Below are 17,847 nucleotides of genomic sequence, written 5' to 3'. Positions count from 1 at the left end.
ATGTCATTTCATCAAGGAAGCACACTTTGTCCCCTAGATCAGGAAAGAGACCGTGGGACACTTAGCCTCACTCATGATTAAGTTCTTATTTGGATCATTGTTTACACAGTGCCTGTCTTTGGGGATGGAGGAACCACTTCCACATTCTCCTTCGGATGGGAGGACTTCTTTTTTCTTACTGCCTCATCTCTGAGGCTTGTCTCAGTGCCTGGCACCTAGTGTGAGCAGGTTTGTTGGATAAATTGCTAAAACACCAAAAGCAGTCATTTAGAAAGTTACTTGAACCACTGATCAGAAGAAGAACTTTGCTGGCTACGATGGGCAAGGAAGTTTCTTTTGCAATGGTAACCATGAGTGTAGACTGAGAATAAGAGATACAGAAGGCTTCTGGGACAAACTCTCCCCAGCAACCAAAGAGTCCAGGCAGGAAGTTATTTTAAGAGAGTCCTTCAAAGCTGTGATAAAGATTCTGAGATGTAGTTCTATACAGATGATGGCTTCTGGTGAGGGTGGGATGGGACTCGGTTTTCTTTTAGTGGCCAGCCACTGGAATATTGACTATGATCTAATGAGTATATGGGCAACACAAACTGGACTTGTTTGTATTGGGGTGAAGGGCACACAGTGGGAGTGTGGACTTGGGAGGAATGAGAAATGAATGTGATTGAGGTGCACTATAAGAAATCCCCCAAATAACTAATAAAAATATTATGTTGTGTAAGGCAGAAGGGATTTAGTGAATTACCCTTTTAAACTTGTAATATTGAATTTGCATTGGTAAAAATTTCCTAGAAGTCACAGGACAGTGAATTGTAGAGAAGTCAGAAAAAAAGAAAATTGGTGATCAGGAGATTTAAATGAAACAAATTATAAAGTTATTCGTAAGTCACTGTATTAAGTAAGGTTAAATCCCATTTGTTAAAACACTGAGAGGAACGTGAGTATAGAAGAGGTAGGCTGGACAATCTCCACCCTTGTAGAGATGTGATAGATTACAGTTGCTCCTTCCCTGAGGAGCTGTTATGCTTCCTCTCTGTAAAACATAATTAGTAGATGTCCAAGAAAAGCATTATTAGTCATAGAGGACAAAAGTTTGGTAATTTATATGTAAATTCATTCATATTTATGGATTGCTTGTTTTTCCATTTCAAGTAGGCAGGAGGTCAAAGGCTTTCTAACGTTCAATGGACTCTGTGTGGAACCGCCTATGTGGGAGAAGTCCTGATGTAATTTCTTCATCAGTTTGTCAGTTGCTGGCTTCGTGACTCCCAAGAAGTCATTGTTTTTCTCAAAATAGCTTCTGTTCTTGTGGCCTTCCTATGACTGTAACCGGCCCCTCCTTTGGCCTTCAGAGTTCATTTATGGCAGGCACTGTACGCTAGGTCCTGGGTCATTATGACTTTCCACTCTACCCTTTCTATACTTCTGCTGCCTTTAAAATCCCTGTATTTAGAAGAGTTGTTTGAATCCCAGTGTGCTTTTTGCTTTCTTTCCTTCCCCAACTCACACAATATCCTCTTAAAATAGAAGAGAAAATGTGATCTCACACTTCAACAGACCAGCCAAATGGATTATTAGAAGTCAACAAACGACCACAAGGGTAATCATACTTAAAGCTGCAGAGGCATACCAAAACAAAGCCGTGTCTCTTGGGTTTTGAAGAAGGTGTGTTGCCTATGGTATGATGTCTTTTCACATTTACTGTTGAAGTTTCAAGTTCACCCTCAGTTACAAGCCATCTTTGGATGACTTACTGGGCAGTGGGTTGGCCTTGCCTTTCCCCTTGCAGGTTGGTTTTGTTAGCAGTGCTCTGCATTGTGAAGAGGGGGAGATGTAGGCTGCACTTTCGTCCATAATGAATTAAACTTATTGATGGAGGAAGGTCATTGGCTAATAAAGGAACTGCCCTGGCCCATTTTATTGGTTAGAGGATAGGTGGGAGGAGTAAACAGAACAGAATGCTGGGAGGAAGAGGAAGTGAGCTCAGAGACTCCACAGCTCTCTCGGGAGCAGACGCCTCAGAGAGAGACGCCATGCCCCGCTCCCAGGATGAAGCTCCGACCCAGGATGGACTAGGCTGGAATCTCCCCGGTAAGCGCACCTTGGGGTGCTACATACAGATGATTAGAGGTGGGCTAAATTAATATGTGAGAATTAGCCTAGAAGAGAATGGGCCAGGCAGTGTTTGGAGGAATACAGTGTCCGTGTAATTATTTCGGAGCATAAGCTAGCTGAGCAGGCGGCCGGGGTGCTGGGGACGCAGCCCCGCCGCCCTTATTACTACATATGGCGCCCACGTGGACAACTGCTTCCACATAAAGCCTGAGACAGCTTGGGAAGTAATTCTAGAACAAAGTGAAAGCATTGTGCCTGGTTTCTTGGTAGCAGCAATTTCTCGGTTCTACTCTGCTTGCTAGAGGCAAGCAAGCGCCTCATCTAAGAGAGGCTTCCTGACTCAGCTTTAGCTGCAAAGCCTGCAGCTCATTAAGAGGTCCTGCCACGAAACACTTAAATGGTGTTGACGAAAAGCTGAACGCATGCTTTTCGGTTTTCAGCCGTAGCAGGAAAAAAGCTGCGCCGTTTAAAAATGCTGGCTTTCTGGGCCATCCTGCCAGGGCAAACTCTGACTGTTTAAGGCAGGAGGGCCGGCTACCAAGAGAGGACGTGAGTGTTGTCTGTTGTAGCTCACTTGCTGGCAGGGACCTTGAAATGCCATACAGTTGTTGCAGTAAACATGGCTACAGCCTGTATATCCGCCATGAGGCTGGAAAGCTAAGGAATGGACTGGATCTAGCTGGCAAAGCCACGCCTTTAATCCTACCCATATTGCTCAGTAATTTAAAGGCTCGTGTGGTCAGAAAAAGAGAGATATACAGTAAAGAGAGATTCAAAGACAAAGAAAATTTCTGAATGGTTTAAAGTGTGTTAAAAATATATGCAGACTAAAAGTTGAAGTTCTTAAAGTAAAAAACAAAAAAGAAAGAGAGTTGTTGTGTGTGCTAGCACACGCCTTTAATCCCAGTGCCTAGAAGGCAGAGACTAACAGATCTCTGTGAGTTCAAGGTGTAGTAGCAAACACCTTTAATCCTGAATGCCTGGGAGGCAGAGACAGGCGGATCTCTGAGAGTTCAAAGACAGCCTGGTCTACAGAGTTACTTCAGGTCAAAGATACAGAGAACCTGTCTCAAAAAGCAAAGAGTTAAAAGTAAAAATAAACAAAATAGAGGTTAAAACAAAGCTGCACAAAGATGGAAAATACACAGAGAATCTTGATACTGTATGCTATTATGCTCTCTTTAAATTATTTAAACGCTGAGGAAGGAGCAACAGATGCTAAAAGATATTTATTTATAAATGCTGCTGAACTAATCCAACATAGATATTTTGAAAATGCCTTGAATTTGAAATTTGGATCTAAGGACATGATACTTTGGAAAGGAGTTTCTTATTTTGTTTTCACAGAGGATGAGACGCTGTTCATTTCTTCTATTCCGATTTGGTATGATGGACCACGCCCTCCTGAAGGGTTGCAGTGAACATCTTCAGAAAATTGCTTCGCTCAACTGCCAACTGAGATGAAACTATCACACAGGTTATACCATGAAAGACCTAATTAACGACGCCCCCATTCAGCAGGAAGCAGTTTGGAGAGAAAAAACTGCGCCCATGTTCCCAAATATGGTTTATAAACGTCCTTTTACATTTAAAGGGGATATGATATAGATATGAATAATTTGCTAATGCTTTATTGATAGAGATTTAAGGTCAATTTTGTTATATGTATAAGTGTTTCAGATTTTGATTAAGGTATTGTGATTGTGTAGTTCATTTAAATATGTACTGTATAATTAAGAAATATAGGTTGTTAATGGATAATCATCGATAATAGTAAAGCTTGTAGTCATGTTAGATTTTCTAGATATATAGAGATATATTTTAGATAGGCATTCTTCATGTCTTTCAAAGATTACAGAATAGGACATTTAATGTTTTAATAACTAAGGACTTTTCACAACAATGAGACACTCTGCTCCTGGCAGCACCAATCTACTTCAAGAGGAAGATGGGCATCAAAGAGGCACCTTATGGAGTTTGATAGCCATTTGGGCAAGACACTGCTCTTGCCTGGACTATTGCATAAACTGGACACAGAGAACCCGCAAAGAGAGGACTACTGAACTTGCCTAAGGTGAGATGATCTTTCGGGGTTCCTGATTCATGAAAGAGTCTGCGAGACATTCTGCAGGACACAACAGAGAGTGACTGAACTGACTTTGAATTTTCCTGCTTTATGGAAATGTCTGCTGGATACCATGGGCCTGAAGGCTGAAGATGGATGCCCCAACGGTACAAAAGAACTTTGGGTGACTGTCCAGGCAGCAGGATGTCTCTGTCATTTCTAGAGTTTTAAAAGTTGCTTTTTTCTTGTTTGCTTAGGTAGTATTGTATCCTTCTGGAGTCTTTGATGGAGTTAAGAATAGTTAGTTATAGTTATAGTTTTCCTTAGTTATGATAAAGATTATTGTAACTTTTACTTGATAACTGTTTTTGTTATATGTAATTTTGCTATGTTAAAGTTAAAGCTTTTTTTTTTTTTAAACCGAAAAAGGGGAAATGATGGAGGAAGGTCATTGGCTAATAAAGGAACTGCCCTGGCCCATTTTATTGGTTAGAGGATAGGTGGGAGGAGTAAACAGAACAGAACGCTGGGAGGAAGAGGAAGTGAGCTCAGAGACTCCACAGCTCTCTCGGGAGCAGACGCCTCAGAGAGAGACGCCATGCCCCGCTCCCAGGATGAAGCTCCGACCCAGGATGGACTAGGCTGGAATCTCCCCGGTAAGCGCACCTTGGGGTGCTACATACAGATGATTAGAGGTGGGCTAAATTAATATGTGAGAATTAGCCTAGAAGAGAATGGGCCAGGCAGTGTTTGGAGGAATACAGTGTCCGTGTAATTATTTCGGAGCATAAGCTAGCTGAGCAGGCAGCCGGGGTGCTGGGGACGCAGCCCCGCCGCCCTTATTACTACAACTTATAACCTTCAACTTCCTAAAGCAAGATTGCATCTGTTGTGCTAATAAGCACAGGCGCTTTCAGTGTGGGTGCAGATAGAAGTTTCACTTAGTCCGAGGGAACTGACGTAGGGGACAGGATAAAATGCAGTGCAATGCAGAATGATATCTCTCTTGCTATCCTTGACCCCCACGATTTCCCATTTCAATAGGCTTCCTGGCTTTATTTTGCTAATCTCTATCATGTATCAAAACCCAATGATGAGTCCTCCTTGAGAGTCAAGTGCGGGAACTTAGTTGAGCAGAAAGACAGGGATCAATATTTCACATTTCACACTGACTGTGAGCTGGAAGCTTAAGAACTGGATGAACTTGTATAGAGTAGGTCTTGATTTGGGAAGGAAATCATAATTTTGAATGCAAAGTTGGGGTACTCATCACTCTTCCCTATTTTATTACCACTTGACTTCATTTTTTCTCCCTTTACCCTCTCTTTATGTGATTTCCCATGAAGCTGAGAGGAGCATGAAAGCTTAGGGCAATGTTGGGAGAGGGGGACCAGTGCTAGGCATTGACTCCCAGCCCTGACTCCTCTCTCTGATCTAATTTCTGATTATATACTCATGTCTTGCCAGAAGCACAAGTAGATTTAATACTACAGAGCAATGAAGTCTGAACAGACAAAGTTAATGGCTACAACAGTCATTACGCCTTTTCTGGTCCCGAGTTTCTCAGCTGTAACAAATCCATCCTAAGGATGGGTGGCAGGGAGCAATCGTTGTGATGGCCACTGTTGCTAAGGCCGCCATCACGCCAGCGCTACCTCCTGGGGGAAGAGCAAAGTTCCAAGCTGATCTTTCAGTGGGGAAAACCAACGATGTTATTGAACAACACAAAGAACCCTTCACTTACCTGCCCCACCAAATATAGCAATTAATAAACAAACAAAGCTGTTTTCAGGCAGGTTTTATTTTTTCCTCTGAGAATTAACAGTGAAGATTCATGTGACTCAAGTTTTCTGTCTGTCCATGCCTGCATTCAGATATGTGCTAGTTTCTTCGTAGGAAGATGAACTTACTACAATCCCTATGGTTTCACCAGAACCGTGCTTTTGGTGTCTTATTGCTAGTTTGTCAGGGTTGGGTCTTGGATTCCATAAGTATGTGGACAATCAGAAAGCATGAAAAGCAGGCAGGACTCATGCCATTTGAACAGATAAGGGAAGTGTCAAGATTTTAATAATTTTGGGTATATAAACAGTGAGAAACCTTTACAGGCAACTGAAATTATATCTATTTGGGAGCAGCAAGCCTATGTCTAAGTTACTCCCAATCTCACCCCTCAGTGATATAAATAAACTCAGTAAAGGCAATCGGGAGAGTCACGGTTTGTAGGAGGTCTAAGCAGCTTTATGTCTGTCTCAAATAATCAGTCTACAGGAAACAGGAAACCAGAAGGGGCTTTTGATTATGAGTGTCATTTTTATTCAGTGCCACACTGAAGTCCATGGACCTCCAAAGTGTTCCCCATGACATTTCTGAAGTCACCGTGGTCATCTCTAGCACTCCAAAGAGTTGACTGACAAGTATGTAGTTCCCTGCTGGGAGTGTACTCAGGACACAACTGTAATGCACTTAGTTGATTTGAATCGGAATTCTATCACTACTGCCTGGTAAAACAGATGATAGCACACTGATCAGTAGCTGGAGCATCTGTGTAGAACTTTGATTAATAAATGATATGAAAATTTCTAACTTTCGTCCGAAATAGTATTGTAGATAAATCCTTCAATGTTGGTAGACATTGAGGAAAGTGATGAGTGATCCTTGAGGTTTTCTTTTTCTATTAATGTTTATTGACCTTTTAGTATGTTTTTGCAACTCTTAGAACATCTATAAACAACACAGCGAATGGCTGTTTAGAGTCTATCTGTTAGTAGAGGAAACAGAATATATACACACAAGTTGTGATAAGAGCATGGAAGAAAATGTATAGGGTGCTGAGGTAGTAACTAGAGCTGGGAAGACACAGAAAAAGGGGTGGTCAGAGGGGTTTTGTTTCAAGAAGAAACAACTGAGCAGAGGCCAAAGGATGAGAAAATCCAGTGAGGAAAATGTGGAATGCTATGATGAAGGAGAAAGGGGGAGTTTCCTGGTCCCTGAGTTGAAAGAAGGTGAGCAAGGGGAAAAGAGGCCCAGATGCCTGCTCAACGGACCCTGTGGCAAGAAGTTTAGGCTTTATTCTAAGATCAAAGGGAAAGGAAAAATGATCGAAAGACTGTGAGCAAGGTTCTTATATTACTTTTCTCTTTTAGGAGAGCGCTTTGGTTGCTGGTGTAGTATGGTTTTGAAGAGGGCAAGAATGAGAACAACAAACACCGGAGTGGTAGGGATCTAGGCATCACAGCGATTTGGCCTAGAGATGCTTGACAGTCCATATTGGCTTGGGTACCATCTGGGATAATGCATGGAGCTATAACCTTTATGTCTTTATTCCAGGAATAAAAGATGGGGAAGGCATGCCTGGTCCCTCCAGGGACATTTTCGGGAATTCAGTTCACCCCTGTGAAGAAGGCTGGAATGTGTAGTTTGGTTTTGAGGGGTCAATCTACTAGAGTGATTCCATCTAGTCAAAGTAGGAAAGTGCCAGTAGTTCATTTCTCTCTCTCTCTCTCTCTCTCTCTCTCTCTCTCTCTCTCTCTGTTTCTCTACTATTGAAATCAAGCGTTAGCTACTTAGAGGCTACACGTCAAATGTAGAATCCCTTTTTAGGGTGTGTAAGTCCAAGATTCACAGAATAGCCACTTAAATGCAGATCAAGTAATTAGCTTTATTAACAGCCAGGCAGGCACCAAATAGCTCCCAAGACACATGGCTGTCTCTTAAGAACTAGATTGCAGAGAAGCCAGCTTGGCCTGAGGCCAAAGTAGTGCTTCCTACTCAGTATTACACCTGAACCTTGGGACCTACTTTACCTTCCTAGCAGACTTGAAGTCCTGTTAATTCTGCCATCACTGTGGGTTTCTTTTTTTTCTTCTTCTTCTTTTTTTTTTTTTTTGGTTTTTTCGAGACAGGGTTTCTCTGTAGCTTTGGAGCCTGTCCTGGAACTCCCTTTGTAGACCAGGCTGGCCTCGAACTCACAGAGATCCTCCTGCCTCTGCCTCCCAAGTGCTGGGATTAAAGGCGTGCACCACCACCGCCCGGCTCACTGTGGGCTTCTACTCCCCTCTCACACACATGGTTGCCAGAGGTATACAGCAGGGAGAAGGATGGGCTTCCTCCCCAGGACTAGAGGTTGCGCCCACGGGTAAGAAGGGAGCTTGGGGTGATCAAGCCTCTGAATAAAAAGCTGTTATGCACTCTTGTCCAGCAAGGGCAGACCTCTGTCCTCAGGCTCAGTTTCCTGTCTGTCTGGGGGAAGAAGGAGAAACAGACGAGATCCAACAACTTCTTCAAAGCATGGGGTTTGGGGTGGGAACTGCAGTTAACAGAAAAGTGGAAACTGGAGGCTTTTTAAAAGGGAGGGCATTGTTGTGTTGTATAATTAATTGCTTCTAATATGCTTTATTTGAGTAACGGAAAAGGCCTTATTTTAAGCATGCATTATAGTCTTATGAAACCTCAGCACAAAGAAAATGAGAAATGAGGGAAAGCAAGATGACAGGTGTTTCAAATATGCAATCTGACGCCTTTAGGAGTTGAAAGAGAGAAAAGAAGGGGAAAGCTGAATGAGGACAGAAGTAAAGAGTGCTGAAAGGGAAAGCGGACAGAGGACCAAGAGGTTAGGGTAGGACAGAGGGTGGGGGATACAGATGAATGTCATGGGGGTGCATCAGTCAAATAGCCAGGCTTCTGGAGGGCTGGAGAAATGATGGAAGAGAGGTTAAAAATAGGGCTATTTATAAGGCGTGGGCAGAGATACAGGAACCACCTTTGGACAACGAATTACTCAGGGATGGACAATAGTAAGTAGACATGCAGGAGTCAGAGTTGACAATGGCTATATGAGCCTGCAAGGATTATGGCTAAGGCTCAGGTTATTTGGGGAAGGAGCTGGAGGAACAGATCTTGACCTCTGACTTGGTCCTACTCCCATTTCTTGCTCCTGTGACTCAAATTGAGCGGGAAGATAGAAACAGAAAAATCAGGTGACAGAGTAGTAACAAGCAGTCTTAGACACAGGAGACACAGAAGGGTGAGGATGGTAAACCAGCAAATGGAGAAGATGGTTGCCACACGATAGCAGAATGCAATAGGAGGCAATGCCCCATTTCCTGACATGGGTTAATCAGTCAATTACCTCTGAACATTTATTGAATATTTGATCAATCTAGTATTAGATGTAGATAACAAATAAAGTGCTAACTTCTGGGAGAATCCTAAGCCAGCCACCAGTCAGGACTCTAATTTCAGATGAGAGGCATTGAGGGTGTGAGGAACACTGCTTGGGAGAGTCAGGAGCAGACTCCCGTGGAGGGAGCAACACTGGAGGTACGCACATCAGCAGGCAGAGGAGCACAGTCTCCCTGCACTGGGGTGCACCTGTGGCAAGGGTGCAGGTGTTGACCACGTGGGTTTTCTGTTTCTGTCTCCAATTTGTCGGCCCAGAGGAGACACAGCAGCAGGAAAGGGAAGCAAGGCCAGATTGAAGTCTGGATCTATCCCTCCCTCCATCTCCTTCTGCTATGCACAGAACTTAACGTGAAAGAGGGAGGATGAGCAGAGCTGCATGGTCCCCAGAACCAGATGAGAGTGCTGATTTTATCCTTAGAATTGTCAGGTGGGGCTTGTACAGGACGTTACTGCTTTAGAAGGATGAATGAATGATGAGGAACGCTTGCCTTAATGCCTCCTTTGGTTGACGCATTTTCTTCAGTTTTCCTCCTTTCCCTCTCCACTTCTCTCCCTCCCTCAGCACTTTTATGTTGTTTCTGAGAGATAAATCCCCCAGGGCTAAGGGGCTAGTTAGGATGGATCTGATGCAGTGAAAAGAGAAAGCAGCAGCCTAGGTCTTTAATAAAATTTCACTTCAGTTGCTAGTAGGGGTGTAATTTGTGGGTCGTGCAAATATTGGGGATGCTGGTGTAGAAATTAAAATGCCTAATGAGCCAATGCTTAGTGCTCTATGGCAAATAAAGTAAAAACAGGATATGACTTCATGACAGTTTGAAAAGTTGGCTTGAAATACTATCAGTATGCCATGATGTTATTGTAGACTGCAACATAGAAGGACCAAACAAATAAAATTGCAAACACGCACTTGCACGCTACTTATTCACACATCCATCTCCAAAGAGAAAACTCTTCAAGACATCGGGGAGAAAAGCCCATTACCGGATTAATCAAGCCACCATCTCCTAGCTGCACTTTTATTTTATATACCCTTTACACCTGTTTAATTAATCCTAAACACGATGCTGACTGCTAATTAAACGGCCCTGGAAGTGACTGACTGAAGGTAGTAATTTGAGATAATTAGTTTTGGTTTCAAACACTCAATTTTCACACTTTGTGCTCATTTTTAGAAAGGGGCGGCTCATTATTCCAAGTGGGGTGGGGGTGGTGTAAGACATTTTACTGCCGGACTCTGAGGAGCCGAGGAAGAGGGAGGGCTGTGCTTTCAAAGAGGACAAGAAGATGGCACAGTCTGTTGCAGTCCTTACAGAATCTTCTTCCACACACTCACCCACATATACTCAGCTACCCATCCACTCACACCAGCGCAATATACCCTGGGTCAGACTGATAATTTTTTTTCTAATTTAGCTTTTTATTGATTCTTTTTGGATTTTACATCATGCATCGTGATCCCGATTTATCTCCTCATCCCTTCACATCCACTCTCTGCCCTTGCAATCTCCCTCCACTAAGATAAAATAAAGTAAAAGTTAAAAAAACAAAAGAATAAAGAAATGGAAGAAAAAAGAAAAAAAACCTCATCACAGAAGCTGTAGCATGTCACAGTGAGGTTCACAGTATACCCTGAGTCCTTACAACTTTACTGGCAAGTGTTCGTTGCAATGAGTCATTGGTCTGGTCATGGTCTCTGGCTTCTGCTACACTACAGATACTGGGCCCTCAATGGGACTCCTCTTGGATATCTTGCTGTTGTCCTATGTCATGGAGATCCTGCAGTTTGGGTCTGGGGGCAGGGCCCTTCACATGCTCCAAAAGGTCATGGGTGGAGAGAATGGTGGAATGCTCCAACTCAGCCCCGGCTCTGGGTCTTGGTAGTTGCTGGTCAGCCCCCCAGCTCTCCGTCGTTCTCATCACCAGGATAAGCTCTCCAGCACTGCTCCAGGTAGTAGCTAGCTCACCCGAATCAGTGAGCAAGAGATGTGGCTGGTTCTCCTGCTCTCATGCCCTCGGAACCCACTCACCCAGACCTACGCCACCAGGGCCAGCTCTGCTGTGTTGCTCAGGCAAAGTGCAGGAACCACTCTGCCGAGTGCTACAGCTGGTGAGAGGCAGGGCCAGCTCTCTCGCTCTTGTGACCTCAGGGTCAGCTTTCCCATCTCCCACAGCTGGTGAGGAGTGGGAGGTGGGGTTCTTTCCCTTACCCATGCCACCATATGGTAGTTGAGGGACAGGACCAGATATCTTCTGCTCATAATCTCTGGGTGGCTCACCTGTGCCCCATCAACAGGATCAGCTCTACTGTGCTGCCCAGGTGAGGTGCAGGGCCTCAGTCTTGATGGTGCTGGGCACACTCATGTTGTCTCCTCCCTGTCTAGAATGGAGAGCCTTGGGCAGGAGGAGGTATGGATCTTCTACTCCTGCTCAGTCTTAATGTGGTGAATATTTTTATTAGAATAAAGACATGCATATGTCAATGATTTTGGGGGGGGGGAGTTTATCTAGTATAGGATGTGGAGAGATCTCATTGAGTGGCCTGGGTCTCTTCTCCAGGTTTTCTAGAAGCAAGAAAAAAAGGTGAGGAAGGCCAAGGCAGCTATGCTTTGAGATTTGGTCTTGTTGAGTTCCATACTGCAAAGGCATCTGTCTGTTGAGACAGGGCTGGGGTGTCTGGAAGACAAAGCAAAGGGCATCACAGTGTAAAGTAAGTTAACATGATCCCCACCAGGAAAGGACAGTTGAGGAGAATTTAGTAAATGGCCTGACCCTAGCAGACAACTACACTGCTGAAACAGGTAAAAAGTTGGAACCAGGTTGCTCAGAGGCCAAACTGCCCTTTCAGAACCTGGACAGCTCCCGCACATGGTTTTGCTTTAGAGTCTGTGAGTAAAGCTTTTCTTTGTGTCCTTTGTCACTTCACTGGGCACCAATGTGGGGTAGGATTCTGTCGACTTAGAGGGTTTATCTAGACGAGTTATCTTCAAGGATGTCAAGAATGGCTTGGAAATCAACTGGTTAGAGATGGGTGAGTGACCATTAGATCCTGGTGTATATAACTTTTTATGATTCTGACATCTCCCTTGAGCCCCCACCACTTTAGTTGTCAGTGGGGTATGGAAGTTTTGGGGGTGCTGCCATAGACATTCCATTAGCTACATCATCTTATGGTGAATAAAGTTGTTCTATGTATGACTTAAGCTCTATTTTTAAGAAGTCACCCAAGTCAGGGTCTCTTGGAGTCGTTTTGACCTTTCAGGTTTATACCCACACCTGAGAATGATGACTGAAGGGTGATGAGATGCCCAGGTACATAGTGCACACTGTCAGATTATTAAGAAGTGACATAGGATTTTCAATTTAAAAAACTCTATGGCAATTTATCCTTTGGTGTCAGCAGACATTTTCTTTTCCTAAGAAATTTATGATCCAGATTTTTTTCTAGGTGATGATTTTTTTTTTTTTTTTTGGTTTTTCGAGACAGGGTTTCTCTGTGGCTTTGGAGCCTGTCCTGGAACTAGCTCTGTAGACCAGGCTGGTCTCTAACTCACAGAGATCCGCCTGCCTCTGCCTCCCGAGTGCTGGGATTAAAGGCGTGCGCCACTACCGCCCGGCTTAGGTGATGATTTTTAACGAGTGGGAAATATATTTTTTTATTGGAAGATGCACAGTTCACTGGTTACAAATATTTTTGTGCTATTCAATGACTATACCAAAAATCAGTGAGGAGACTAGGAAAATATGTATCTAAAATAATTTACAGTAAGTTATGGTGGAACAGTCTTTAATCCCAATACTTGGGGGACAGAGGCAAGCAGATCTCTATGGGTTCACAGCTATCCTGGGCTACATAAGTGTGTCTAAGATAGCCAGGGATACATTGTTGAGACCCTGTATCAAAAACAAAAACAAAATTAAATTATGAAAATGATAGTTTTCAAACTTAGGTGGTATCAAGTGTCAAAAACATAAAAAAAAAACAAAAATAAAACCAGCAACAAAAAACCCTCCCATTCAATTCCCACATACCTTTTATGCGTTAAAGTCAAAGAGAATTTCTGAGGTGACCTTCTCTAATGTATGTTTGTACCATGGCTTCGTTTCTCTTTCATTTCCACACCAGAACAATCATGTACAGAATTTTAAAAAAAGCAACAAAAAGCATGAAATATTTTCCTTTGGCCTTCGACACAAAGGAACTTAAAGCAAAACTAAATTGTTTCTCAATGTTTATGTGTCTGTGCTCCAAAAGGAAGGGAAACCTGTGAAATGTCAGGGAATCATTTCTAAGAAATTGGTGGTCCTAAAACCGTATTTTGTCTTCAGGCTGACATCTGGGTTTTTGTTACAGCTTGGACCATTTAGTCTTTTATGATAATCTATCATTGTACACGACACAGCATGGGTTGAAATGACCTCTCATTTGTTTTGCAGATACCTCAAATTAGCTATGCATCCACAGCCCCAGAGCTGAGCGACAACACCAGGTATGACTTCTTTTCTCGGGTGGTCCCGCCTGACTCCTACCAAGCCCAAGCCATGGTGGACATTGTGACGGCCCTGGGATGGAATTATGTGTCAACACTGGCTTCCGAGGGGAACTATGGAGAGAGTGGCGTTGAGGCCTTCACCCAGATCTCGAGGGAGATTGGTGAGCATGTATTTACCAGTCGATTGCATCAGGAGGTGACAGGATGCTAAAATCTGGACACTTCCAAATGCTGTCTGATGTCTATGAGATAATAGCATTCTCATTAATGTGTGGTCCAGACTGTCCTCTGTATGGAGAAGCAAAAGATTGTAGATGGGTTTATTGTTCCTGTTTCCAGCAAGGTGACTCTTTTGTGCTAATTTGAGCAGTAGCGATCCCAACTTCAATGAATATCTTTTGAATTGTCTATTTTGATGAGGGAGTTTGCAGGCACCTCAGAGCCATAGTGAATTTGAATAAATGACATACTGTTTGATTGTTCTAGAAAGAAGTTTACATTAGTAAGTCATCAAATTAAAAAAAAAGTCAGTGGAATTTAACATGGAACACTAGAGGGATCAGTGCTTATAATCATTTTAAAGCAATATTCAATCGGTCCCTAGGGGCAGTCCTAAGTCATACGCTCATTGTCATATTTGACTTTTCCATCTTTCATTTCTATATAAAAGTCTAGACCTTCCAGCGCAATGGAGGGAAAATTGTGAAAACCTAGTTAGGCCAAAGTGCTGGTAAGCTCTGTCCTGGGATTTCTTCAAAGAGCTTTTCAAACCTGTGTAGGTATTCCACCAACATGTATATTACCTGTGAGGCTGTAAATCCATTCACTTCTCAGGAGAAAACAGAACAGAATGACAACAGAAAGCAGCATTCAGAATAAATCTTACGGACAATTAGTTATCGACAAAACTTAGTAGATGGAAGGAGACACACCATTGGCACGTAAATCATATCATTTTCTTGGAGAGAATTAATTTTTGTGTATTGATAATCATGGTGTTGTGGAAGTATTCAAGTGCCTCTTGACTATTTTAAAGCAGTTCTGAACTTCAAGGAGGAAATCATGTCGATCAGTTAATGGTTGAAAATTTTAGTTCAGGAGAAGATCATGGGAATGACTGAGATTTAACTATAATTACCTGGAACAATTTTCACTTGAGAATCATAGATGTCTGAGGCCCTTTCTTCTGGACATAATAGGATAGGACATTTATTATGCTCAGGACTTTTTATATTTAACATGTGTTCTATGGCTGCGTTGTGGCCGAAACTGTAGAGAGCGACTAGTTTGGTCGGCAGATGGGGTTAATTGATTTAATTGGACAAGTGTTCATACCAACTGTGTTTGTAATGCTGTAATCTTTGCTTTTTGGAATTTTAAGTTGTATCGTTATAGCATAAAATGATCCGAAAGCTTCCATTAAACTTTAAATTATATTATTTTCTTTAAAAAAAAGTCCCCTGTTTATCCTTAAAGGAAATGCCCACTCAGACGAAAACAATAGCTTCCAGAAGCAGGGTTAATACATTATTCAAGCAGCTGATGTCGGCTCTCACCAGAGTGATAATTCAACATGTGGAGGAAAATAATAGAGTATGTACTGAAATAAGTTTTCTGCAGTGACTCTGGGCATTCTTCAATGCTGGAGCACATTTTGTGTGCATGGAGCAGGTTACTGTGAAAAATTCAATAAGGACGTAATTTGCCTATTATAGAATCTGATGTAATGTATTGTTGTGAAAGTTAAGTGAGAGTAAGATTTTATTATTTTATTGGCTAAAATAAGAAATACTTGATCTTCATTTTAGTATGCATTGCTATGCTCTGGCAATAATGTCACATAAGATGACTCAGGGGCTACCACTCGTTACTGCTGCTCCTGTCTTAGTCATTAGTATGGGAGAAAATAATTTTAGCACCTCATGTGTGCTCCTGATTAGTACATTTTTTTTCCTCTGTTGATCCTTTCAGTATTCTGTGACTTGATTGGCTGTCCGTTCTATTTCAGTTCTCACTTCTCTGGGCAATGGAGGAGGGATGGATTGCCACTTAGTATGCAGAATGCTGAAAAGGCCAAATTAGTATCACGCCAGAGTATGCCATGGAATATATTAAATATCAGAATCATCCCTCATTTTAATGACAAAGATTTTTATCTAGAACAAAAATAGCTGAAAATTCAACCTTTCACATGACAATGATATTAATGGGAATGGCAAATAGTAGCAACTTAACCCATTCTGGAACTATCTGATGATGCTAATGAAAATTCATTAGCTCTGTAACATTTGCCAGTCTTACTGAATCACTGATGGAATTTCTGTCAGCGTGTTAGTAGTGTGTATTTAGGGGTCTGAGTGTTTTTATTAAGAGTGTATACATTAAGTTTTTGGAGTATCTGTTCATTAATAACATTATGTATTCCATGTTTGTATTCACTTTTTTTTTTAAATTCCCATGCTCTGTTCTGAGTTTCTCTCTTCAGCAACATTGATTGCTAAGAAACTTCAGTGTAAGTTGAGGCACCCTATGGTTTAGCTCTGATTAATTCAGGTGGATCATAATGGAATTACAGCCAAACGAAAATCCCATTGTGTGATACGCTGTATGTCCGGTTTAATTAGAGTGTTTTGCGTTTTCACAGAATCTGAGGTTCTGGAAGTAGTCTTTGTAAATCTGGGAGAAGGAGATGATGTGTACATGGTGGTCATGAACAGACGCTGATGGCGATTCATCATTACTGTGAAGCAACACTATTGGGAAGGAGATATAGGAGGCACTGGATAAAGTAAATATTTGATATTCTAGCTTAGTGTCAGACTAGCCATATCTTGGCCATATCTTCTTTTACAGGAGAAACCATTCAACAAATGACAACTGAAACCCTAAATTAGAAATATTTAGCGCAGTTTGACTAGAGTATTGTGTATGACGAGGTATGGGAGATACAGCTGAAAGCCAGGCACATCTCTGAGTCCTGTAAGTCAGAAGATACTTATTTATCCTTGGTGTCCTAAATATTATCTGAAACTTCTGAGGCTTGAAGAAATCTACCAGGATGAGAACATAAATGAGGGATGGAAGACTACATAAGGGGCCTCTGTAGCCAGTGTCTGGCTTGGTTTAAAATGAAGCTGTGACAGTAGGAAAGGAGACAAACACGAGAGGCATTTTTAAGATCAAGTCTATAGAACAGTAACTAAGTAAATGTAGATCTTGAAGGTCAGAAAATAGTTATAGTTGAGCACAAAACTTTGTAGCTGGGCCATTCAAAGAAAGCAAGTGCAGTCACAGAACCACCGAGGGAAGACTGGTGTGGAGTGGGGAGCATGAGTTTGGTCAGGAGCGCCCTGTGCTTGAGACACCAGGACAAATCTTTTGTGGGGAAGAGCAGCAGGAGCATTGGCCTACCTAACCAGGAACCAAAATTCCAACCCTGAAGGCCATTTTAACAAAATCACAGTGACAGAGAGACTGTGGGTACTGAGGCAGGCCATGGAGTGAGTGAGAAACAAAGGAACTTGAGGAGAGACTCTTGGGCAGTGGTTTCCGTGGCTCCATACAGTAATGGGAAACGAAGACTGGGCAGTCTTCTCTCTTCTTGGTGTGTTGGTGGCTATGGTGGGCTTAGTTACTTTTGAAGAAAGTTTTTGTCATAGCAAACTTACAAATATTTTCTTTGGGTATTTTTTAATTCAAGGATTATAAATAGTTTTTCCTACTAGAACAGGAACTTCTAGTGAGCATAATGAAAAGTGTGTTGTGCAGTTACAGAGACCCATGATGTGTGATCTACAGAGATGAATTACCCTCTCAGAAGTGTCAGGATGAAGAACAGTCTGGACTAAAGAAGACGATGCTCATTGCTTCTCATCTCTGATATCCAGAAACCTGAAACCTAGGTGGCCTCAGGGCTGTGCTATTTCTGGTATCTCGGAGGAGAATCTCACTTCCCTTGGATCTTCTGAGCTGTGCCAGCATTCCTTGGTCTTC

The 17,847-nt window shown here is 42.4% G+C and overlaps 1 protein-coding gene across 3 annotated transcripts in view; it reads left to right on the top strand.

Annotated features, from left to right (window-relative positions):
- Positions 1 to 17,847, top strand: part of Grm8 (glutamate metabotropic receptor 8) — an 837,648-nt gene that overhangs the window by 142,961 nt on the left and 676,840 nt on the right. For all 3 annotated transcript variants that reach the window (XM_041675768.1, XM_041675769.1, XM_041675770.1), the window contains exon 3: positions 13,799 to 14,015. In XM_041675768.1, coding sequence (XP_041531702.1) covers positions 13,799 to 14,015 — 217 coding nt within the window. The remainder of the gene's footprint in view (positions 1 to 13,798; positions 14,016 to 17,847) is intronic.

The sequence above is a fragment of the Microtus oregoni genome, unplaced genomic scaffold (genome assembly GCF_018167655.1).
Source record: "Microtus oregoni isolate MIOR12 unplaced genomic scaffold, Mior012 000026F_ref0000081, whole genome shotgun sequence".
NCBI lineage: Eukaryota > Metazoa > Chordata > Mammalia > Rodentia > Cricetidae > Microtus > Microtus oregoni.
The sequence above is the reverse complement of the archived record's forward strand: the minus strand, read 5'-3'. Positions and strand labels throughout refer to the sequence as shown.